The following is a 27,578-nucleotide window of genomic DNA, read 5'->3' on the forward strand; positions in this document are numbered from 1 at the left end:
TAAAAATATTTTCAACTTCTGACTTTTTGTTCATAAAGTTTTCATTCAATTTGATGGTAATACTGTCTTCCTCTGCTCTTGGTTGACCTGTTTCTCTTTTAATAATATTCCAAATTGTTTTAATTTTATTATCAGAGTTGCTGATTTCAGACATGATACACATACTCCTGGATTTTTTAATAACTTTTCTTAATCTAACACAGTAGTTTTTACAATTTTTGATAGTTTCTGGGTCACTACTCTTTCTTGCTGTCAGATACATTTCCCTTTTCCGGTTACAAGATATTTTTATACCCTTAGTAAGCCATGGTTTGTTACAAGGTTTCTTACGAGTATATTTAACTATTTTCTTCGGGAAGCAGTTTTCAAATGCATTTACAAAAATGTCATGAAATAAATTATATTTTAAATTGGCATCAGGTTCACAGTACACCTCATCCCAGTCTAACTGCTGTAGGCTTTCCCTGAAATTTGCAATTGTTAAATCGTTGACTGAACGTACTATTTTGGAGGACTGTTTAGTATTGCTGAATGGAGCTATGTCATATATTGTAACTAGCTGTGCACCATGATGAGAAAGACCATTCTCAACAGGCTGAGCATTTATCTGGTTAAACTTATCTTGGTCTATAAAGAAGTTATCTATCAGTGAGCTGCTATCCTTTACCACCCGAGTAGGAAAATCAATAACGGGTGTCAAATTGAAAGAACCGAGTAATACTTCAAGGTCATTTTTCCTATTACCCTCTTTCAGAGAATCTACATTGAAGTCCCCACAAATAATAATTTGCTTCCCCCTGTCTGACAGATAGCACAACAAGGAGTCTAATTTTTTCAGAAATAGATGAAAATTTCCTGATGGGGACCTATATACAGTTACAATTATAAATGTGCCTTTATTTAATTTAAGCTCACATGCACATGCTTCTATATGTTTCTCTACACAAAACTTCTTTGTTTCTATACTTTTTGCACAATGATAACTTTTGACATATATGGCAACTCCTCCTTTCTCCATATTTTCTCTCATTACATGTGCAGAGAGCTTATATCCACTTACATTTACCTTATCCATATCAGTAACAATGTGATGCTCAGACAGGCATAGTATATCTATTTCATTCTCAGCTTCTAAATCTTCTAAACAAACCAGAAGCTCATCTACTTTATTCTTTAAACTCCCAATATTTTGATGAAATATACTTACATTATTTTTAATTATACTTTTATGAGAACCTTTCCTTATTCTAACATTTGCAGTACTCTCCTGTCTGAGTTTCTCATTGTGCTTAGGCCTAGTTCCTATACCAGTGGTCACATGGTGTTCAGAGAGGCAGATTATGTCAACTGGGTTGGGTGACTTTAATTCATCAATGCAATTACCTAGGACTGAGATGCAACTTGGTGGAGATAAAATTTCTGGTGATTGGTGAAAATTTATAATTGATAGCTGTGATTGGTGATCAAATGTGCTAGAATTGTGCTTTTTAATTTCTTTCCTAAACTGAAGATTTGTTTCAATCCTGACCTCTCATAGAACTTGACATCTTTCTGTCTTACCTATCCTAAAAAAGGTGCTGCTCCAACACATGTAACCACTGGTATTTTACCATTCATGGCAGTGCCTCCCCCCCTTAAATTTCCTGCTATTACCCCAGCCAGTTTCCCCTTCCCTTTCCTGTTGAGATGTAGGCCGTGCCTGGTATAGTCCCACCTACTGAGATAATCAACAGGAACCACACCAATATGAGCCCCCGCACCCGACCCAAGCAGCCGTTCCAACTCCAAATTAACTCTCCCAACAGAAGAGTTCAAATGAGGCCGGTCATGGCGTCTCAGGACAGATACAAATTCAACATTGGTGTGTCTCGATGCCGACGCAATCTTTACCAGGTCACACTCTATACTGTACCAAGGATCTCTGTCAATGCTGTTCCCTGGCCCTCCCACAATAACCACGGTGTCTTCCCTGGTAAATCCTTTACAGAGTGAACCTAAATCCTCTGTCACCTGATCCAGACTAGCACTTGGTTTGAAAAAATTTGTGACCTGGTATTCTGGTCCTAATTCCTCCTGCAGAAGTTGGCCTACACCTCTGGCATGAGAACTGCATTAACAACAAAACTTTCTTCCTTTTCGATGACTTTCCTACATTCTGTTTCAATTTCCTATTGAAAGTTTGTTGTGTCCTGTCTACACCTACCTCTGCTTGAGGCTCATCAGTTTCTAACTGAAGCAACAGGTCAAACTTATTTTTGACATTCACCACAAAACTGTCAGACTTAGTTCTAGGCCTGTTCCTTCTGCTACCTGTTGCCACTTCCCACCTCTCTTTGCCCTTCTCCCTCCTTAACCTGTCCAGATCTTCCCTAGCCTGATCTAGCTCAGCCTGAAGGGCAGCAATTTTCCCCTCCTGTTCCACTATCTTCCTATCTCTGCTGCAAATCCTACATAACCACTGATGAGCCTGATCCACTTTCCCAACACCCACGCCACTGCAGTCCCCCCAGTGAAAAAAACTACTACATCCATCACACCAATGAAGTTAATGAAGGTATGAGCAAACAGAGTAGGTTCCCAAATATGTGAGTGCTTGAAAACATCTTAAGTAACACAACCCCGTATGTTGTCATCAATAGTGTGTGCTTGTCAGAGACAAGGGTATTGTCAGGAGTGCCCCAGGTGACTGTGATAGAACTGCTGTTACTTTATATAAATGATCCAGTGGACAGGACGAGCAACAGTCTGCAACTGTTTGCTGATGATGCTGTAGTGTGTGGGAAGATGTCATCACTGGGTGACTGTAGAACAATACAAGATGACTTAGACAAAATTTCTAGTTGGTGTGATGAAGATGTAACTTAATGCAGATGAGTAGGAAAAACAAACCTGTAATGTTTGAATACCGCATTAGCAGTGTGCTGCTTGACACAGCCATGTCAATTAAATATCTAAGCATAACATTGCAAAGCGATATGAAATAGAATGAGCATGTAAGGATTGTAGTAGAGAAAGTCAGTGGTTTACTGGGAGAATTTTAGAAAGTGTGATTCATCTGTAACAGAGACTGCATATAGGACACTAGTGCGACCCATTCTTGAGCAGTGTTTGTGTGTTTGAGATCCATCCCTAGTTGGACTGGAGGGAGACATCAAACCAATTCAGAGGTGGGTTGCTAGATCTGTTACTGGTGGATTCCAACAACACACAAGTATTACAGAGATGCTTCAGGAACTCAAATGGCAAATGGGAATCCATGGAGGGAAGACAACAATCTTTTCAAGGAACACTGCTGAGGAAATTCAGAGAACTGGCATTTGAAGCTGACTGCATAGTGAAGCTACTGCTGCCAGTGTGCATGTTGCATACGGATCACAAAGATAAGATAAGAGAAATTAAGGTTTTTATGGAGGCACATAGATAGTCGTTTTTCCCTTTCTCTGTTTGCAAGTGGAACAGGAAATCAAATGTATAGTAGTGATACACAGTACCCTCCACCATGCACCTTACAAAGGCTTATGGTGTGTGTAGATAGAGGTAGATATTTTTCAAACATGAGAATACTTTTCTGCACATGGTATCATTAGATGAGATTAAGTTTTTGTTGTATAGACCCAAAAAATTAGAAGATTCTCATTGGTGTGGAACATGTCAGAAAGTATAACATAATAAACATAAAACATTTGAATATAATACTCACTACCCTGATCATTTGTCTGGAGAAGGTGAATGCATTACAATAAACTGGAACTGCTGTTGTTTATAGAATTAATACACTGTCAGAATGAAACATAGTTATGTACTTATACCTAGTCTTTACTGTTGTGACCAAGTGCTGCCAAAACTGAAATCTAACAGATACTTTTACTTAAGCTGGTCTAACAGTTTGAGGGAATATGGTATAGTTGTAGGTAAACAACTAGAATTCTCTCATATACAGATTTATTCACACTTAGCGTCTACACAGATACCAGTCCGGAGGCTAACTGCTGTTAGCATCCAATATGCTCTCCAAAGCCCTCTCCTCCAAGATAGCACCACTTACGCACAGAACAAATATCGATTTTTATGGCGCTCTACACCGCAAGTTCATGTTAAGATATTTATATATAGAGTAGGAGCTGCCTAGCAAAAAGTCTTTCAGACTCTGTTTAAACTGTGCTTTATCTGGAATCAAATTTTTAATGGCAGCTGGAAATTTATTGAAAATGTGTGTTCCTGAATATTGGACACCTTTTTGGACAGCCTGCATTATGTTGCTGTAGCCATAAGGCTGGTGTGATCCTTCAACTTGCTCTCATACAACAGTTGTTATGTCAGTTAGGATGTTGACTCAGACATGGTACTTATACCCAGAATATTAAGAAGTACCTGCAGCAGCCATGGGGCTACTTGTGTCAAGGAATGTCACTTCATGTGAAATTGCAATTACTATCTAATATCATATAATTTATGAACACATAGAGCTTCATTTCAGTTTCATCATCACCACCACCACAATCACCACCACCATCACCATCACTACTACTTCTACTTCTTGGTGCTTCACATTTCTGTCACCATGTGAACATCTATATTCATAATATACAGTGCTTTTTTTTTTTTTGGTAAGTGTAACATATTTTCAACAGAAAACATTACATGGTTCTACACATTAATTCATGTGTACATCTCAAGAGTATGTAAGTAACTTAGCTGAACTGCATATGATACACATAAGAAGTAAATATATCTAACTTTTTTCCCCTAACACTTTTCTATTTATTCGACACAGCCAGTGAAGTCTTTCTTCCATGATAATACATTTCTATGCATGTCATACTTTGACACCTTAAGATATCCTGCCATTAACTTTGTTTAACCAAATAACACTAATAAAAAAAGGTTATAAATGTATTTTCACAAGCTCTGCAGAACATGCACATAGTTAATTTCTTTATTACAAAAATAAATCTAAAATAAATATAGACAATACATACCCAATCATTGCAAAAATTATAAGCTCTTGTGGATCAAAGGGAAAATCCATTGTGAAGTTTGTTCCAAACACTGCTGTTACAGTATCTGCATTTCAAAAGAAAAATCCATGTATCAGAAATTTATGAATTTCCACAAAGTTATTGCAAATAAGCCATTACATAATAATGCTTATAACAAATATACTAGAAGGTATTCATATTGTGGTCAGAGCTCACTTTTTGCCATGTTTGCTTAAAATATAATTATGGAAGTAGGTTTCTGTCTTGACCAAACACAATTTTCATGTTTAATATCCATACATGTTACACTTAAGTTTCATCATTGTCATTGGGTTCATTTCACTTTCTATTGAATAACTGATTCCTTCTCATCCCGTCTGGAAAGTCTCCCCTGTCAAAGTGCTCTGGGTGACTTTTTCAAAATTTACCTTTTTGATAGACCTCTTCAGTCCTATTCCTTCACCCCTCTTCTTTCCCCTTCAACCTGTCTGCCCAAAGAAGGAGCCACTGGCTCTGAAAGCTAGCTTAATTATAACCTTCTTTTATGTGTGTGTTCTGCCACCAGTTAGTGAGTAGATTTTTCATCTACCCTAATACATTATACTGTCAGATAAAAGTTTTTGTATGATTATATATACAGCTTTGGGATTATGGTATTTATCAACACTGATTTGAGTGGTTCTAGGCGCTTCAGTCTGGAACCGCGTGACCGCTACGGTCGCAGGTTCGCATCCTGCCTCGGGCATGGATGTGTGTGATGTCCTTAGGTTAGTTAGGTTTAAGTAGTTCTAAGTTCTAGGGGACTGATGACCTCAGATGTTAAGTCCCATAGTACTCAGAGCCATTTGAACCATTTTTGAACACTGATTTACTACTAAATTTTTAAATGTTGTTTGCTACATTAAAAAATAGGTCACAAATCAGTGTTGACAGCAGAATGAAACACGAATGAAGAAGAGCGACTCAACATTAACAAGGAAACTGAGTATCTGGTGTAACATTACTATCATCTTCCGTGATGCCACATCTCAGATGACACTGATCCTCAGATACATTCTCTGACAAGATCACATCAAACTTAGTATATAAGCCAGCCCAGGGCCACCTAAGCAGTTATAATCTGAGGAGTGGAGTGCACACCATGAGAGTTATCATATTTCCTACAGTGTACCTCAGGTGGATTATGTCTGTAAATACACAACTCTGATACAGTGTGCTGTTATTTGTACGAATAGACTGTATTTTTACAAAAACCAGAAAATTAAGAACAACATACAGTTATATAAAATTTCATTAAGGATGCAGGGGTACTTATAAATGGTGGAAAAATCGAAATTTTTAATGACTTCATTAAATTCTATAGTCTTTCCTGATTACATTGATATATACATTATAGGGTTCCAAATGAAAAATGACCTATATATACCACATTTTAAAGTTATGGTCATGTATGCCAGCACGCCCCCATTATTTCTGTATTATTTTGAAAAGAACTGTGAACTTTCTGTTTCCCTCGATTACACATATGATACATTGTATATGTTGGCAACAGTGCAGGTTTCTAGTGTCTGTAAATGATTATCTTTGCTAACAATTATTTTAATTACACTGAAGCAGTTTGTTCACATGTGACTGAATGTTTGTTGCCCAAGTGCTACATATATTTGGGAAGTACATATCCTTTAGTGTGCAATAAATGAGAACTATGCCACGCATCAAGAAATTCAATACAAGGAAATTCCGTCATAACCGGTTCACAAACAAAGCAAGCCACACTGCTGAAAGTAACCTATGAGTTCTTCAGGGAAGAAACTCCCACATGGCATGCCTCCTGGTGATTCAAATTTTTGAGTTAACAATGACGCTGTTTGTAGTGGATTTGTTGTTGTTGATGTGGGCATCTTATCTTCTTTGATAAAGGAAGTGGTGAAATGTAAACAATGTGATGGTGTAGGCTGTCTGGAAATAACTGAACAACAAAGCAGCAGGAAAGATTTAGCATCAAAATTAGTTTTGAGCTGCAATAAATCTACCTCAAAAATTATGTCGAACATTGTGCATAATTCATTTGATGTGAATTTGAAGTTAGTGTATGCAATGCATGCAATAGCAAAAGGAAAAAGGACTGCTCAAACGTTTTGTGGTTTGATGGACCTTCCTCCTCCTCCCAGTAAGTTCAGCAAGTACATAAAAATACTTTTAGGTGTCTTGATGGTTGTGTCTCAAGCATCTATGAAACATGCAGTAGAAGAAACTGTAAATACTAGTGGAACCAGAGAGATTGCTGTTGCACTTTATGGGACATGGCAATGTCAAGGACATCATTCCTTGAATGGTGTTGTAAGTCTACTTCTCCCAAGAATGGTAAAGTTGTTGATGTTGAGTGCTTATCTAACTACTGCCACACCTGCCACACTAACACTGAAGGACATATTGAACACAGATTGAGGAAGCTACGAAGAGAAATGAAAGAAGCTATCTGATGGAAAATCTCTGTCTGGCCAAGGCAGATTGACAGAAACTGAAATAGACCTTCTTCAGATTTATTATGGACTGCCCATTAGATGAACTGCATCTCTGAATGATGTTACAGCAATGAGAAAAGCTGTATGGACCACTTACTTTCATAAGTTGTCCACAGATGGCCACCCTGTTCATGGACTGCGCCCTAAAGGAGCTGATTCTCGGTGTGGTTACCAAAACGCAAAAGAAAGTGGTTAACTGTACCATCATAAGCATTCTCTTCCTGAGCCTGTTATGAATGAAATAAAAACAATTTTAAGAGACCTGAGTAACCCTGTTTTGCTTAGTAAATGTCTTCATGGGGGCACTCAGAATACAAATGAAAGTTTCAACCATTGCATATGGGAAAGATTACCCAAGAATGTTTTTGTGGGACTAAATACATTAAAAGTTGGTGTAATAGATGCAGTGATATGTTTCATTGAGTCCATACTTATGTAGTAGACCTAAGCTTTATTGTAGAATCAACTAAATCAAAGAAAAAATAACATTTTTATTAAAAAAAAATTAGTAAAATTAAAATGTAAGATGTGATATTTTTTATCCTTGTAATATACATGATAGGTGGAATTAAATAGGTCTAGTACCTCAGGCATCATGCCATGCACATCTGGTAAAAATTTGGTCTCCTTCAAATGTATAGGGGAACCCGGGGTAGAACGGGGTGCTGGGGGCAGAATGAAGATGAACATATTTTCATTTCAAGTAGGAGCTGCCAACAATCAGCAGTAAGTAGAACTAGTTCAGACAGTTACTGCTCAACTTTGGCAACCATATTTGTTTGGCTTTCATAAGCATTGGATCCTGAAGTTTTTGTTGTGCTAATTTTTGCTCCTGCCTTGTAACTTCTGGCAAATCGGAAGCAAGAAAAGGCTTACCTACTTATTTACAATATGACTATTGTTAGTAGATGCTTAAAATATGTTTAATAATCTTTAGATTCATGTGGTTAAATGTTTGTTTTCATATCTTTGTTTAGTGGCCTTACCTCCATATCCTAAACCATGTACCTGGGGCGGAATGGGAAAGTACCCCATTCTGCCCCGCTAAATTTTTATCAAAGAGATCACTTTTATTAGGCTCCAAATCTATTTTGCTTTCGATTTCAGATGGTTCAGGTATATAACAGAAAAACAAATAGGCAGTCATGGTCTACTGAGACCCTCAACAATGCAGTGGAGGCAGGTAATTCTGGCCATTGTGGGTATTTGAAGGCTTCAAACCAATTTGACATTCGCCAGACTACTCTGGAAAGATACATTAAAAAAAGAAGGGAAAACCCTGACTACAAAATTGATAAAATGGCTGGAAAGTTTAAAAACGTATTTACAGAAGAACAGGAACTTGAGCTCGTTAAGTACTTAAAAAGTATGGAGGCTAGTTTATTCGGCTTAACAATCAAAGACTTGTGTAACCTAGATTATCAGTTGGCTGTAAGGAATTGCATTGTTCATAGATTTAGAAATGAAATTGCAGGCAAAGATTGGACCACTGGATTCCTTAAAAGACATTCTACTTTATCTGTTCGCAAACCCGAAGCAACATCTGGTGCAAGAGCCATGGGTTTTAATAAAGTAGCTGTCGATAGGTTTTTTTTCATTACTAACAAATGTAATCGACAAACACAAACTAATGGTTTCTCAAATATTTAATTGTGATGAAGCAGTCATTTCGGTTAACAGTAAAAACCAGTCAAAGATCGTAGCTATCAAGGGGAAACATCAAGTAGGGTCATTAACATCTGCAGAAAGGGGCAAAACTGTAACCTGGCTCATTCATATGACAGCAAGAGGAGCTTACATGCCTCCAATGCTCATTTTTCCATGAAAGAAGAAGCAGAAAGAATTTGAGTTAGGACTGCCACCAGGAGGTTGGACTGAGGTCCACAGCACCAGATGGATGACCACAGAGTCACTCTTTGTATGATTTCAAAAATTTGTGGAATTTTCTGGGGCATCAAAAGACTTCCCACTGCTTCTTATATTACTCGTAGATGGCCACTCAACACATACCAAGAACATTGACATTATAGACTACGCAAGGGAGAGTGGTGTTTCATTGCTATATTTACAAATACATTGCTATCACAGACTTGAGCCACTTGATGTTTCTTTTATGAAGCCTTTAAGTCTTCATTATAGTGATGAGCTATGAAAATGGCTATGAAGCAACCAGGGAAAGTCATAACTCTCTTTCAAATTTCAACACTTTTTGGTTCAGCTTTCATCAAAAGTGCAACAATTAAAACTGCTATTAAAGGTTTGCAAGCTACTGGAATATGGCCCACAGACCCATCCATATTCACCGATGCAGATTTCCTCCTGGCAGACACAACTGACACTGGACTTGACAGGCCAGCAGATAAAGAGGTTATTATACCTGGAGCTGAACAATTGGAATTGCCTTCACCTAGCACACTAGCTAAAAAAGACAACGACATCGGGTTGGATGATCAAGCTGGTGAGGTTTCACCGAATTGTAACAATGAACTGCCGCCTGAGAATGACAAAGTTATTGGAGCTAATTGTTCTATTCCTGGGTGCTCTTGGATGACAACTGACAACACGGCATCCTCATTTCATATTTCACCTGAAATTCTGATGCCCTTGCCAAAAGTTAACAAAAGCATGAAAAGGGTGAAAGAGAAGAGGGGGAAGACCATTGTTTCAACTGATTCACCGTACAAAAAAGAGTTAGAAGCCATTATTAAGGAAAAAGAGGGAAAGAACTTTGCCAAAGAATAAAGAGCAAAGAAAAAACTATTTGTGAAAGAGAATAAAGTTAAGAATCCAAAAACAAAGAAAAGGGCCTGAAGATAAACCGAAAAAAGAAGGAGAGAGCATCCAATACTAACAAGAGTGATTATGAGGGAAGTTCTGACTGTGAATGTTTATATTGTGGTGAGTTTTTTTCAAAATCAGTTGAAGGTTGGGTTGCTTGTTCCATGTGCAAAAAATGGGCACACGATTCTTGTGCAGGAATAGATAGCGAAGACGACGAGTCTCTCCTCATGTGTGAATTTCGTAAATAGCCTTAAGAAAAGAATACAATACATGAAAACTGTAGTTTGATATTAACATTCACTTTAGACTAAATAAATACTGAGAAAGCCAATATTTTCTGCATTTCCGATAATTTTATACGTTTTTATAATCACTTGTACTTACCACCCCAATCTGTTCCGTGCATGGGGCAGAATGGGGCAAGTGACATACCTTTCTGTTTTTGAGTGACAAAAATATCGTTCTTTTACTTTATGGCAATGTTCTTGTATTTTTGTGATTAGTACATCATAATGTGTTCATATAAAAATTGGTAAATCTCTTATTTAACACTTTTGTACTTTTAATCAATGTTTTCAACTTTGTACCCTGTTCTACCCCGGGTTCCCCTAACATTGGATTAAATGGTACCTCAATTTGAGGAAGCATTTAGGAAAAAAAATTTCATCAATATCTTTGTAATTTTTTAATAACCCTAAGCAGGTTCAAAAATATTTAAAATACTTCTAATTTGTTTAGAAAGTGTGCTGCATTACCTTATATCAACAAAAAATCTGTAAAACAAATACATTATAGACAGTGCTGGAAAGAAATAGGTGTTGATTTTTACATAATATTGAGCCAGAAAAGTACCCTGTATCCTTAAGTATGTGTAACATACTATAAAGACTCCTGATTAGTTGTAGATGATCAGCTGTACTGCAGACAAGAGACACCTATGTAAATGTGAGTGTGATAGAAAAGTGTATATTTTTGTTAATAATGTAATGAATATAAATGTCATAATTCTGAAACTGTACATATTATCATGCAAAATGTTTACCTTCACTGCATAACAAAAAAAGTCAAGCAACCAGAAGATGAGGAGGAAACAAAATGAAGCACCTAATATTGTGTTGGGAAGATGTGGACCACTGGCAATACACTCAATTCTATGAGATGACAAAATGAAACTTCATGGGTTTAAAGGGTATGACATTATTTCAGTGATTTCAAAATCAAGACAAATTTGCAAATAAATTGGCCTCTTTATCAGCATGATTTTGCACCCTCTCTGATCGGGATACACACACTGATTTGTTTGGGGAGCGTGTTACAAACTAGTTGTATCTTCTCCTTAAGCAGGCTGGTTCACAATTGTTATAACTGATCCTTGATATCATGAATACTGGTACTGGGACGAAGCTAATGTCCAGGCTAGTCCCACATGTTTTACTGAGGGCAAATCTGGCAATTTTGCTGGCCATGGAACTACCTCAGCATCATGCAGACAGTTCATAAGACACATGTGGCATTTGTGAATCATGTTCCTACTGAAAAATTGTGCTATAATGAGGGGTAACACATGACAATGTGTGATGTTTGTGACATAGCATTGTGCCATCAAAGTTCTCTCAATCACTACCAACCAAGACCTGAAGTCATATCCAATGACTCCCCACACCATGACACCAGAAGTTACACTGCTGTGCTTCTTCAAAACACTGGAAGAATGGGTTCTCTCTCAAGTTGCCACCATAGCCACCAATGTGCAGTGATGGTCATCTGCAGTAGTGCTGATCTGTGATTCATTGGCGAACACAATGTGATGCCTTTCATCAGCAACGGTGCTTTCTAATCATGGCACCACTCCAATTGCAGCTATTTGTGTTGTGGTGTTAACCACAGCCTATGCTTGGGATGGTAATTCACTGATATGGCTGCTGCTAATCTCTGATCAATGGTGTAGGATAACACAAATTGTTATAGTGACTCCATTACTTTTGACAGTCAGTTGCCTGACCTCACATTCCCACATAGTCCCACACTGGGTCACTTTCACATCTGAATGTCCCAAAACCTTAATACTGCACAATTTCACCAGCCAGTCACACTGAGTCCAGTAATTGGACACATTTAAAACTCTATCAGGTGCTGATAACACTCTCACATGTGTATGTGGAGTCACCATGTTGTTCACTTAACATATGAAGCTGGCAACACTCTTTATACATCCAACCAGGCCTGGTATTAATAATAAGAATATTAATGCAACCTGGTGGCCTTTCTACCTGTCACAGAGAACTGCAACTCTAATCATTCACATAGTCTCTGATGGTGTGTATGTGTGCGAAGCTTCATTGACATCAGACCATGTCTTCTAGATGCTTCACTTTTTATGTTAAGCAGTGTATTATTTGACAGAAAAGAACCAACTAATGATGGTGAAACTTCATTGAAAGAAGTTTGTACATTAAATAATAAAATTGTATTTGCTCAAGGTGGAACACTATGTCTCTAATGTTTTTGAGAAAGGTAAAATGACATTTATTACACTTCATTAAATTTTATGTTAGCTCTTACAGTGGCGAATAAAACTGCTAGAAAAAACTACGATCAGTTATCTAATGATATGAAATTCCTTACAGATAACAAAACTAAATTTGAAAGCAAGCCAAAATATTTCTTTGTGGGCAACTTTTCTATTTTGGGAGAAGAAAGTTGTTAAAAAAAGGTAAATGATTAAGTACAAAGTTGATTTTCATGAATTCCACCTGCAACTCTTTTGCACCTTCATATTTACTTGACAACATCATGTATTGCTCTACTGAGGTTGTCTTGGCATTATTTTATGGGGATACACTATTTGTAATCCAAATGATCAAATGATGAATTTGTCGTCTGTGTTTATTTCTGTATATAGAAGTAGTGGATTGGCCAATCAAACAACAAAATATTCCAGCAGCAAATAACATGAACATTTTTGTGAACATTACAGAATGTATAATCTTGTGACCTACAGATGAACCAGGAGTCACAAATGTAATTAGATCATTAAACATAAAAATTCTGAGAGGGTAGGTGGTCTATGTCCTAAAATAGTTAAAGTGTGTTAGTAAATATCTAATAAAACCTCTGACACCTCTAATAAATCTAGAGCTGGAAGTAAGGATATTCCTAAACTGCCTGCAAATGATTAAAGTAATTCCCATCTACATGGGTAAAGTCAAAGGGAATCTTACAAATTACAAACTTATTAGCATCAAACCTAAACTAATGAAAGTTTTGAATATAGGCATAAAGGACAGAATAGTAAATTTAACAATTACAGAAAGGATAGATTGTGTTACTTACGGTAAAGACGACACATTGATTTGTAGACAGGCACAATGAAAATACTGTTACGCACTAAGCTTTCAAGAAAAACCATCTTCAGAAAAGATAGGAAACACACACACACACACATTCACTTAAGCAGGCACACTGTTAGCTCCAGCCACTGAGGCTCCATAAATTTCAAAGGAAAAACAACTTCATAAATGGTTCACTATATGGTTTCTGAAAAGACTGATCTACAGAGATAGCTGTTGCATATGTAATCAATGGACTGAAATATTAGGGACAAGCCTTTGGTTTATTCCTGGACCTAAACAATACTTTTGATTGATGGTGTCACAGGTTTCTGTTAGAGAGACTATGTAGCATAGCACAAAAAAGAAAGCAATAAATATTTCTAGAGGATCATGAGTCATAATATATCCCTGTCTGCATCATCAATACAATAGATCATTTAGAAACATGATTCCTGCGCAACTGATTAATTCAAACAGAAAAGAAGTCAGCAGTTTCCATGATTCAATTTGTATTTAATTGCAGATGTATATTTCAGCTACAGTATTGTTGTAACTTGGACGCACAGCACAAGCAAGAATGTTAGTACAACTTTATTAGATGTGGCCTGTATGCAAACCACCATAACATACACTAAACACAATAAGATAAGGCAAATGTACATAAGCAGTAACAACATGATACTGAGTACGAACATAGCTCAGAAGGGTTTAAATAGGCACTCATCCATGGCAGGCTCTATTAGAAGGTCACAGTATATCTCTTTTGCAGCGAACTCTCACGGATGACAATACACTGCCAACGTACGCAACTGTCAAGTGTGTGCACATTACTTCATTCCCCTTCCCTTGGTAACAGTGCAGATTCACGAGATGTTCATGGCATCTTTCTCCATGAGGCTCTGACTGAGATGACGTTCTCACACTCGGAAGTCTGATCAGAAATACTTGGAGCACAGACAGTGTTGAGTCTACCTTCTTGTGTCAACCCATACGGTAGGATGGATGATGTTGGCACAAGCTCTGTGTCCACATCAGGTCCAGGGAATTGTGGTGGTGGTGCCCCCACAGTTGGCAGCTGAGACAGAGGAGATGGCTCCTGTATAGGTGGTAGCTGTATTGGTACTGGTAACAGTATTGGAGAAGCTGCGCCAGGTTCATTCATCAGTGATTGGGGATCCCTTATATGTCATGGTAGGGACCCTGCCACATCAGGTGATCTGTCAAGCAATGCCAACTGGTGTGGTGACATCAGAGTCCCGGTCAGGGTCGTCCAGCTATCCACAGGCTAGTGCAACAGGTTGCAATGATGTGCACAGAGGCCCTCCTCCATATGGATGTTGCAGAGATGTTGGCCGCAGCATTGGGAGATGACAGTGGGAATTCATTTTAGGCTATGACCAAACTTGTGTGCCCAGACAGCCACCTCACGATGGAAACAGAACAATGGCTGCACAAGTTGGAATCCTTGGCCAGGCTGCAGGAGATGCAGGAACATCCAGAGTTGACACTCATGGAGCAGTTCAGTGAGGCTGTTGTCGCCAAATGGTGTGAACCAAGAGGAAGACAGGAACTGATCCAAGGCAATATTGGATGGGGAGTGAGGCACATTCTAACTAACCCTTCAATCTCATCATTGGACTGTGGGTGGAAGGGCAGTGTGAAAATGTGGCGAATCCCATGGGCATTGCAATAGAAGGCAAACCCATGCAACACTAACTTAGGGCCATTACCAAAGGCCAAAGTTGCCGGAAGTCCTTCAATGGCAAAAAAATCAACAGGGCTGCCATGGTGGCAGAGGCTGTAATCAATGTGCAATGAACAACATACGGGAATCGAGAGAATGCATCAGTTAGTATGTATTATGGAAACAGCTGGCGAAATTGATGTAGAGACAGTTCCTGGCCTGCAAATGTTGCAGCCATTGAGACAATGTTGCCCGCAGTGCAGTTTGCTGCAATGCACATTGAGAACATGCCATAACCAGACAAGTGATGTCACCATCCAAACCAGACCAAAAAACATGATGGCAGTCCAACACCTTGGTGTGTGACACCCCCAGTGATCAGCATGCAGCAATTGCAGGACCTCTGAATGGAGAGCCAAGGGAACCACTACACGAGGAGCTGAATAGTCTGTACCAAGGAACAGAACACCATCACTGACAGAGAAGTGATGCTGAAACACACAGCAGTTATGGAGGGGGTCAGAGGCCCATGATGGAGGAACCTCAGGCCAGCCATGTTGTACACAATGTATACTTTCCACAAAATTGGATCGGTGGCACTAGCCTGCGCGACCCAAGCACTAGTGATTGGAAAACCATCAACAGTTTGTTAAGCACATTCATCAATTTAGAATCAGAGTAACAGATCAGCTGGAAGATGGAAGAGTGCATCACCATTCACAGGTTTAGCCACGGGGTAGAAGTGAATCTCATAGTCGTACCGAGAGAGGAACAGCACCCAACACTGAGGGCGATCTGCTGCTTTGTTTGGCAATGACACTGAGGGGGTTAAGCAGTGAAACTAACTGTCTGTGATCCATGATGAGATGGAATTTTCTTCTTTCTCTATTTGTGAATATCTAGCCTGAGACGAATTAAGCGTCTTCGACATCTATGCAATAGGGCGCTTGGAGCGAACAGAATATTTATGAGCTAATGCTACCTCCAGCCCATGCTGGGATGCATCTGTTGCTAACACTGAATTTGAAGCCAGTTATTAGGTTATGAGGCAAGGTGCAGATTGTAACATAGACTTCAGTTTGGATAACGCTGTTTCACACACCTGCAACGAGTGGAAAGACAACCCCTTATGCAGCACGGCTTGTAACAGTTGTTCAACTGACCCTGCCTCTGGGAAAAAAGGGATGATAATAAGCAATCTTACCTAAAAAAAACCTAGAGTTCTGTGACTGATGTACGAGATGAAAGAGCCACAACAACAGAGACATCTGAAGAAGGAGTTAGATACCAGCACTAGAGACTGCAAACCCAAGGGAAACAATAGAAGGCTGAAAGAAGCTGCACATTTCCAAATTGCACTTTAACCTGGTGGTCTGTAACATCAAATAGAACATGTGCAAATTGTTCACATGTTCAGCAGTGGAGGAGCCATAGACCACAGTATCATCAAGATAGTTGGCACAGCCATCACAGACCTCATGAGTTGTTCGAGAAGCCATTCAAAAATCACCGAGACACTATCCAGTCAAAATGGTAACCACAAGTATTGACATAAACCTGAAGGTGTGCTAACAACAGAGAACTGTTGACAGTCAACATCAATGAGAAGTTGCAAATATGCATCAGAGAGGTTGATCTTGGAAAAATACTGACCACCAGCGAGCTTGGAAAAAAGTTCATCAGAGCACAGCCAGGGATACATGTCAGTGATAGACTGAGCATTGACAGAAGCTTTTAAATCACCACAAAGGCATAACAATCCTGATAGCTTCTTGACAATGACTAAGGGGATAGCCCATCAGATGCAATCAGTTGGACGATCCCGGAGGCCATGAGGTGGTTGAGCTCCCCCTTGACTTGGTCACGGAGCACCATCAGCACAGGGAGAGTTCAAAAGAAACAGGGTCTGGTGGAAGGTTTTATGGTGATGTGGGCTCTGAAATTATTGGCACAAGCCAAACGTGCAGAAAACAGGGTGGAAAATTCAGAGCATAAAGAGTCAAGTTGTGTATAACACACTCAATCAGAGATCAGATTAACTTCATTGGAAATAGTTAACCCAAAAAGGTTAAAGGTGTACAAACAAAACAGATTTTTGGTGCATGCATTGTTCACCACTAGAAAAATCAGTGGATGAACTACAGATTTATATGTACTGGAACTGGGAAGCTACCTTATATCAGAATGCTTTGTTTATTGTAGGTGACTAATATACGTGACACTGGCACTAAAAAGGGAGAACCAAGTCCATGTATGTTTGCAAGTTGAGTAATGACACGGCAGCACCAGTGTCAACTTGCATATGCAAAACCTTCTGATAAACCTTGACATCAATAAAAAGCTTATCAGACGCAATGGAGATTCTGAAAAACAATTGACACCCATGGCAGCATCTGCAATAAGCTTTCATTACAAACAGGAGCAACATGGCACATTTGGTTGCACTGGTGGCAAACAGCCCACCATTTAGGACAATCCAGCCTATTATGAGTGACAAAACATGATGGACAAAAGGGAAGTGTGAAACACTTGTGCTGTTGTTCATTACCAGACTGGCTGTACTACTGCTGCATTGAGGTGGGCTGGCTGACATGATGTTTTGCTCACACAGGGACCATTGCAAGCATATCAACCCCTGTGAACTGTCCGGCAAGTGACAGAGGGAAGCAGGTTGATCTTCTGCAACCTCACACCCCAATAAAATTTGGGTACCCATAGCCTTTGAAATCTCAAAAGATTGTGCAGTTGTCAGAACATCAGAGAGAGAGGGGGGTTTTCACACTGAAAGGCCCACTGTCAAACCTCATGATTGGGGACCAACTGAATGATTGCATCATGAACCATTTGGTTGGCATATGACTCTTTCTGGGTGTACATCAGTGACAAAGTGACAAAAAAGCTTAAACTGTGAAGCTCAGCTGCTCAAGTCTTATAGGAATGTTCCAGTTTCTTGCAACATCAATACAACTCAACTTGAGTTGAAGTGACATGTGTACATTTTCAGTAGCATTTCAAAAGAAGGTCAGACATGTTATCAAACGATAGTGAAGAGAGATCCTGCAATGGGGCCAGTTGGCAAAGGAGTTGATACAAGAGAGGCGATAAACAACACAAAAAGAAAGCACAGCATAAGGTAACATCAGTCAATCCAAACACATGAAAATACAGCTACAATCATTTTTTGTAGGCTTTCCATTCTTTGACAGACTCATTGTAAGCCAGAAAAACAGAGGATAAATAACTGGGGCAGTGACAGGCAAAACAGAAGGTGCAAGCAGCAATGCATCAGGAAATATAGATTGAGCCAGACTTGAATTGGCCAAAACAGAGGTAACTGCTTGCAATACCTGGGTTTGATTGTGTTGCACTATAGCGAATGCCTCCTGAGATTCTGCAACGCTGCAGTAAGAATCCCTTGCTTATCAATCAGTCAGCACAAAAAATCATCAGTAGCACCATCAGACATCATAGATGCAGTGGAGAACCAACCGGAGGCTCAAAACCATGCGGAGAAGAATCCCATCCTCATCGTCACATGTGTTGTAACTTGGACACACAACACAACCAAGAATGTTAGTAGAACTTTATTACTCTGTGGCCTGTATGCCAATCACCACAACATGCACCGAACACAATAAGATAAGGCAAATGTCTGCAAGAAATAATAACATGATAACTGAATGTGAGTGTAGCTCAGTAGTGTTTAAATAGGCACTCGCACTTGGTGGGCTCTATCGAAAGTTCACACTATTTCTCTTTTGGGGAACACTCTTGCAGATGACAACAGACTGCTTTAAAGTGTGCATGCATTACTTGAAGTACAGCTATGATCAGTGTGAGAAAATATAGGAAACATAAAGGAATCATACAATGAATTGCATAAAACAAACTCTATATCACAGTTGTACAGAGCTAAAAGCCAAGAACTGTATAACTGTTAAGTGCCAGAAAATATAGTAAATATAAAGGAATCACACAATGAATTGCATAAAACAAAATGTATATCATGGTTATACAGCCCTAAAAGCCAAGAATTGTATAAGTGTGATACAGATTTCATTTTGTGCCAGTGAATGAAGTCCTTTGTATTTCTTATATTTGCTAGCACTGATGACAGCTATACTGTAGCTGAAATGTAGATCTGCAATAAAGTACAGATTGAATTGTGACTGACTGCTGACTTCCTTCCTGTTTCAATTACATCACAGTCACTGTGGGCAATGGTTCTAGTGGAATTCAAGTTGATCAATGGATTAACCCTGAACATATCAAAAACCCATGTGATCCAATTCAGAACAAAACAGTCAGCATGCCAGAAAATTAAAATAAATCATAAAAATAAAGATCTAAAAGACATGGATTCTCTGCAATTTTTAGGATTAAACCTAGACAAGAATTTAAATTGCAGTAAACATGTTGAATATCTAGTACACAAATTATGCAGCTTTGCATTTGCAATTAAAATATTACCAAATGCATCTAAGATGAACACGAGTAAAACTTCATACCATAGCTATTTCCAATTAGTTACAAGGTACAGTACCACTTTAGGGAAGTTCTAGCAACACAATGTGCATACTGAACCTACAGAAAAGGATCACTAAAAATATATGTACTGGGCATCCAAGGAAAACATATCACCCATTATTTAAAAATCTGAAATCATTAACAGTTTCTCCCTGTATATTTATGATATTATCATCTTTGTACATAGCAATTTAGAATTATGCAAAGAAAACTATTCTGATCAGTCATATGATAAGAGAAATAAAAATAATTTAATGCTCCCTGACCATCTTTTAAACTAATACGTTCAGACTCCCCGGTATACAGGAATGAAAATTTACAGCAAACATTCTAAGTTTGAACCTAGATTCACTGAAAAATATGCTACATGGTACTCTGTTCCAGTGATGCTACTACTCAGTTGAAGATTTCATGAAGGATAAACAGAATATTTGAGCAGGACATAGTCTATCAGTTGTCTTTTTATATATCTATAAATGAACTATAGCTTTATATCATTTTTGACATGCCTTCTGTATTCTAAGAAATGGTTAGCACATGTAAGTCATGTGATAAACAAATCACAGTTCACAAAGAGACAAAATCAAACAATGCCAACAGAGTGGAATACGTACATTCAACTTTCAAAGAGGTACAGTATGGAAAACCACATGGTTTGATATTGGGACAAAGACTTTTTATCCTTTATGGTATACAGATCACATACTAAAAGCTGAATGAGTAACTGATAATGAATGTTAGTAACACATCTCTAGCAGTAACGGGTAAATGAGGATATGTACAAAACTGAAGAGCAAGCAAATACTTTGATAAGAAATACCTTTTGACATATGGAAGTAAGACAAAATATGTTAGAATACCAACAAAAGAGGCATCAAGACATATGAGCTGAATATGAAGCTTGGGAACTTCAGTATTTCTGAAGTTCATTATAGCAAGTTTCTGGGTCTGATGATGAATGACTCTGTCTTATGACAACTTTGCTCATAACAAAACCTGTTCAGAAATAAGCACAAATATATTACTTCTCCCAAGTATGTAGTAAGACCATGGTCTTATTTCTCTACAGTTTTCATATTGTAAACCAGTAGCAGGCAGGAAAGGCATATACAGGGTGTTACAAAAAGGTATGGCCAAACTTTCAGGAAACATTCCTCACACACAAATAAAGAAAAGATGTTATGTGGGCATGTGTCTGGAAATGCTTAATTTCCATGTTAGAGCTCATTTTAGTTTCATCAGTATGTACTGTACTTCCTCGATTCACCGCCAGTTGGCCCAATTCAAGGAAGGTAATGTTGACTTCGGTGCTTGTGTTGACATGCGACTCATTGCTCTACAGTACTAGCATCAAGCACATCAGTACATAGCATCAACAGGTTAGTGCTCATCATGAACGTGGTTTTGCAGTCAGTGCAATGTTTACAAATGCGGAGTTGGCAGATGCCCATTTGATGTATGGATTAGCACGGGGCAATAGCCGTGGTGCAGTACGTTTGTATCGAGACAGATTTCCAGAACGAAGGTGTCCTCACAGGAAGACATTCAAAGCAATTGATCGGCGTCTTAGGGAGCATGGAACATTCCAGCCTATGACTCACGACTGGGGAAGACCTAGAACGATGAGGACACCTGCAATGGACGAGGCAATTCTTCGTGCAGTTGACGATAACCCTAATGTCAGCGTCAGAGAAGTTGCTGCTGTACAAGGTAATGTTGACCACGTCACTGTATGGAGAGTGCTACGGGAGAACCAGTTGTTTCCGTACCATGTACAGCGTGTGCAGGCACTATCAGCAGCTGATTGGCCTCCACGAGTACGCTTCTGCGAATGGTTCATCCAACAATGTGTCAATATTCATTTCAGTGCAAATGTTCTCTTTATGGATGAGGCTTCATTCCAACGTGATCAAATTGTAAATTTTCACAATCAACATGTGTGGGCTGATGAGAATCCGCACGCAATTGTGCAATCACGTCATCAACACAGATTTTCTGTGAACGTTTGGGCAGGCATTGTTGGTGATGTCTTGATTGGGCCCCATGTTCTTCCACCTACCCTCAATGGAGCACGTTATCATGATTTCATACGGGATACTCTACCTGTGCTGCTAGAACATGTGCCTTTACAAGTACGACACAACATGTGGTTCATGCAGGATGGAGCTCCTGCACATTTCAGTCGAAGTGTTTGTACGCTTCTCAACAACAGATTCGGTGACCGATGGATTGGTAGAGGCAGACCAATTCCATGGCCTCCACGCTCTCCTGACCTCAACCCTCTTGACTTTCATTTATGGGGGCATTTGAAAGCTCTTGTCTACACAACCCCGGTATCAAATGTAGAGACTCTTCGTGCTCGTATTGTGGACGGCTGTGATACAATACGCCATTCTCCAGGGCTGCATCAGCGCATCAGGGATTTCATGTGACAGAGGGTGGATGCATGTATCCTCGCTAACAGAGGACATTTTGAACATTTCCTGTAACAAAGTGTTTGAAGTCACGCTGGTACGTTCTGTTGCTGTGTGTTTCCGTTCCACGATTAATGTGATTTGAAGAGAAGTAATAAAATGAGCTCTAACATGGAAAGTAAGCCTTTCTGGACACATGTCCACATAAGATATATTCTTTCTTTGTGCATGAGGAATGTTTCCTGAAAGTTTGGCCGTACCTTTTTGTAACACCCTGTATACAAATGTATGTTTCTGAGATTGCAGAAGAAACCTGTTAGGTGCTTTGGAAACTCAGCACAAACACAGTACTATAGAAATAGACTTAAAGAACTGCAGTTACATTTATAATAGTGAACTGTTCAGTTTTTCTGCACAGAGATGTACAAATTCCAGCATTACATGCGATGATGACTTCTCTTGTACACTGAAATAGCAACAAAAATACCGAAACAGCTGGGTGCATATTTTGTTATAAATTTCCATGAACTCAAGAACATAGAAACCATGTCTACATTCAAGCAAAAATTATGATGTCACTTGAAAGATTTCCACAGAATTTAAATAAGGGAAAGGAATTCAAAGGCATTTATCCCTTATTTCTTTTTATCCAAAAGTAAAATATCATCTAAAAATAACCCATTCGTTTGTACAACTTGGTATTGTAAACATCGTCTGAAACTTGAAATTTGTGTAAATCAAGAAAACTGCCTGTAAACCCCTTAGATCACTACACATTTTTTTCATAAGATGGCATCAATAGGAAAGTGTAGGGATACTTCACTGTCATTAAAAAGGCAAAAAATAAACTGTTATTTGTGTAGGGAATGCTAAAATCAAGTGATGAAACGTGTTTTACACATAAAGTGCAATTTATAGTTAAGAAAAAGTGCATGAATGCAAATCTGAAATTCATCAGTGACGATTTTCCATCGACATGCCATGGCTGTCGATGAAGAAATTATGAAGGTACAACAAAGTGACACTGAAACAGTAAAAAAACAGAAGTGATGACTGTAAAGAAAGACCACGAAAACACATGTGCACCTACAAATCCTTAAAATAACAATACATCCAGCATTTCCGATGCCATGATAAACTCAGCAAGCCAGAAAGCTGTAGACAAATATAAATGGAAGATGGTGACATACAATAAAAGAAAATGAGTTTCTAATAACTGGTGACTCAATGCCGAAAAATATCCCTGTCTCCACCTGCAAAATCAATCTCAGACAGGGAATTACAATCCAACAACTTGGCAAATATTTTAAAAATATAGTAAATTCAAAACATATGAATACAAAACCAGATTCTGAACCCAAGACTAATAACAGTAGCGTCTTTATACACATTTGAACAAATCCATTAAGAAGCAGCAGCAAAGAAGGAATTAATAATGAAATAAGAAATATGATTCGTTCAGCAAGAAGTATCTTTGTGTGACCCCAGCTGATACTCAGCAAAATCATGCAAAGGAGGTCAGTGAGTGATAAATATATCTCCAAAATAAATTATGCTGTCAAAGAACAGTGAGATCATCTTGGGGCAGTTTTCATTGACCCAAACAAATTTCTATGTGAAAACAGCCTTGGAAAAGATGGCATGCATTTAAATGGATTAGGGTTTGTAACACTCGGCAGAATGTTTACAGATGTCTGCAGAGTAATCATAAGCAAGGAAAATTGTTGCATCTGAAAAAGCAAAATATAAGCACCGCACAAAAAAGGGGGGACTACAGAATATGCTCTCAGAATGCAGCCCACAAGGTGTAAGTCAGCAAAGGAAAAGTTATATAAAGGTACTTCATCATGATATTGAATGCATTGGTAACAAGAAATTAGAAGCAGATGTAGTCCTAAGTGGAATACAACAAGACATACTAGGTATCAGTGAACATGGTCCAACTGAAAGTCAGAGAGCTAATTTTACAATAAAGAACTGTACCTTTTCCAGCTACTTCTGTACATCTTAACATAAAGGTGCTGGAGTTTCAATATGTATATAAACTGCAAAGCCCCTAAAGACTGTAAACAGTACAGGTGTGAGATTACCCATGGCTAGAGAAAAAGACATTGAACCTACAAATGTAATTACTGATGACCTTAGACTGTTTTGTGTGTACAGATCACCAAATGGCGAGATTATCATCTTTCTGAGAAAAACATTACCAACTTACTAAGAATGAATACGAAGAAAAATGTCATTACATGTGGAGACTTCAACACTGATATGGGAAAAGACAATATTTTGAAGAATTGTTAACATAATACAATATGGAGGCAACAATAACTTCACTGACAACAGTGACTTCCCGAAGTCAGAGTGTTATTGACAACATTGTTACTAATATTAAGAGGTTTAACTATGAGTCACATATAGTCCAAACAGAAATATCTGATCATCACGGACAGCTGATCTGCTTCTGCAGAAGTACGGACATAATATCAGGACCAAAACAAACAACCAAAGATATCAGGAACATCAGTGATCAAAATATTAACATCTTTAGAATAATATTAAGCAGGGAAACCTGGAATTAAACCCTACAGGTGCAGAATGTAAATGAAAAGTATGATTCATTTATTATAACAATTAAACACCATTTTGATGTGGCAGTCCCCAAAGTAAAGAAATAACAAAAGCTGCACGATCAGGCAAAGCAGATTACTAGTGAAATAATAGAACTGTGAATGGAGCTTCAGGATCTGACACAGAGGGGTACAGCTGAAAATTATAAAATGTTATGAAATAAATATAGAAAAATAATAAGAGAGGTAAAAGAAAGAGCAATTTGTGCCACCATAATGAACTCAAAAAGCAAGGTAAAGGCAGCATGCACTGCAATTAATGTTGAAAGAAAGGAAAAAGCTGAACTGAACAAAGAAACAGGTATCAGGTTGGTGAAATAGACAACACAGTGGTTAGAGATGGTAGACAATACTCAATGACAACTGTATAAAAGTGGTACAAAACTTAAAATTGGAAAGAAATAGTCTACAAGATAAGGTTACTAAGTTATCAAAAAAATCAAGCAGAAACATATTCTTGAAACCTGTCACAGAAGATGAACTGAGGAAAACTATTCAAAACCTTAAGTCCAAGAAATCAGCTAATTATGATGACATATCAAATCATATAATAAAGCAAGTAAGTGAGCAAATAATCTCACCATTGTTGGACATAGCAAACAGCTCTTTCAGCGATGGAATATTTCAACAAAACTGAAGATAAACAGGGTGGTACCTGTATGCAAGAAAGGGGATAAGGATGGCCCCAACACCTATAGGTCAGTTTCATAGATTTAAGATTTCTCAAAAATCCTGGAAATGCTAATGTCTAATAGATTAGTTGATTATCTGGACAAATACAACATTTTTATACCATCACAGAAAGAGTAAATCTATGGAATCAGCAACTGCCAGTCTGACAGAATATATTATACAGACCTTAGATGAAAAACAAGTTGTATCTGCAATGCTTCTCGATCTCTCCAAAACATTTTACATAACTGACTATGAAAAATTCACAAGATATTGGAAAACTATGGTATTCAAGGGCAATCAGGCGAGTGGATACAATTATACTTATGTAACAGGAAACAATATGTATCAACAGGGAACGCATATCAGTCAGAAACCAAAGCCATCAAATAGGTCAGGTGTGCACTACACGCAGGAAGTGGCTACAAGGGTAGCGGAGTACGTGTGGAGTGCACATGTGGGTTTTTTTAGGTTAGAGAATTCCCTCCCAAGGCCCGACAAGACACCTCCTGAGACACAGCAAGGTAGGAGTAGGCAAAATGCAACAGGAAATAACAATATTAATGTGCTAATAGTAAACTGCAGGAGCGTCTCTAGAAAGGTCCCAGAACTGCTCTCATTAATAAACGGTCACAATGCCAACATAGTACTAGGGACAGAAAGTTGGCTGAAACCAGACGTAAACAGTAATGAAATCCTAAACTCAGATTGGAATGTATACTGCAGAGACAGGCTGGACAGTGAAGGGGGAAGCATGTTTATAGCGATAAGAAGTGCAATAGTATCAAAGGAAATTGACGGAGATCCGAAATGTGAAATAATTTGGGTGAAGGTCACGGTTAAAGCAGGCTCAGACATGGTAATTGGATGTCTCTCTAGGCCCCCTGGCTCAGCAGCTGTTGTGGCTGAGCACCTGAAGGATAATTTGGAAAATATTTCCCCACCATTTTATAATTCTGGGTGGAGATTTTAATTTGCCGGATATAGACTGGGAGACTCGAACATTGATAACGGGTGGCAGGGACAAAGAATCCAGTGAAATTTTTTACGTGCTTTATCTGAAAACTACCTTGAGCAGTTAAACAGAGAACCGACTCATGGCGATAACATATTAGACCTTCTGGTGACAAACAGACCCGAACTATTTGAAACAGTTAATGCAGAACAGGGAATCAGTGATCATAAAGCGGTTACTGCATCGATGATTTCATCCATAAATAGAAGTATTAAAAAAGGTAGGAAGATTTTTCTGTTTAGCAAAAGTAACAAAAAGCAGATTTCAGAGTACCTGATGGCTCAACACAAAAGTTTTGTCTCAAGTACAGATAGTGTTGAGCATCAGTGGACAAAGTTCAAAACCATCGTACAATATGCGTTAGATGAGTATGTGCCAAGCAAGATCATAAGAGATGGAAAAGAGCCACCGTGGTACAACAACCGAGTTAGAAAACTGCTGCAGAAGCAAAGGGAACTTCACAGCAAACATAAACATAGCCAAAGCCTTGCAGACAAACAAAAATTGCGCGAAGTGAAATGTAGTGTGAGGAGGGCCACGCGAGAGGCGTTCAATGAATTCGAAAGTAAAGTTCTATGTACAGACTTGGCAGAAAATCCTAAGAAATTTTGGTCATATGTCAAAGCGGTAGGTGGATCAAAACAAAATGTTCAGACATTCTGTGACCAAAATGGTACTGAAACAGAGGATTACAGACTAAAGGCCGAAATACTAAATGTCTTTTTCCAAAGCTGTTTCACAGAGGAAGACTGCACTGTAGTTCCTCCTCTAGATTGTCGCACAGATGACAAAATGGTAGATATTGAAATAGATGACAGAGGGATAGAGAAACAATTAAAATCACTCAAAAGAGGAAAGGCCACTGGACCTGATGGGATACCAGTTCGATTTTACACAGAGTATGTGAAGGAACTTGCCCCCTTTCTTGCAGCGGTGTACCGTAGGTCTCTAGAAGAGTGTAGCGTTCCAAAGGATTGGAAAAGAGCTCAGGTCATCATCCCCATTTTCAAGAAGGGACGTCG

At 38.6% G+C, this 27,578-nt stretch overlaps 1 protein-coding gene across 3 annotated transcripts in view; it reads right to left on the minus strand.

Annotated features, from left to right (window-relative positions):
* LOC126470370 (chloride channel protein 2) overlaps window positions 1-27,578 on the minus strand; it is a 516,483-nt gene that overhangs the window by 141,738 nt on the left and 347,167 nt on the right. For all 3 annotated transcript variants that reach the window (XM_050098184.1, XM_050098185.1, XM_050098187.1), the window contains exon 7: window positions 4,980-5,064. In XM_050098184.1, coding sequence (XP_049954141.1) covers window positions 4,980-5,064 — 85 coding nt within the window. The remainder of the gene's footprint in view (window positions 1-4,979; window positions 5,065-27,578) is intronic.

This window comes from Schistocerca serialis, chromosome 3, assembly GCF_023864345.2.
Source record: "Schistocerca serialis cubense isolate TAMUIC-IGC-003099 chromosome 3, iqSchSeri2.2, whole genome shotgun sequence".
In the NCBI taxonomy this organism is placed as follows: domain Eukaryota; kingdom Metazoa; phylum Arthropoda; class Insecta; order Orthoptera; family Acrididae; genus Schistocerca; species Schistocerca serialis.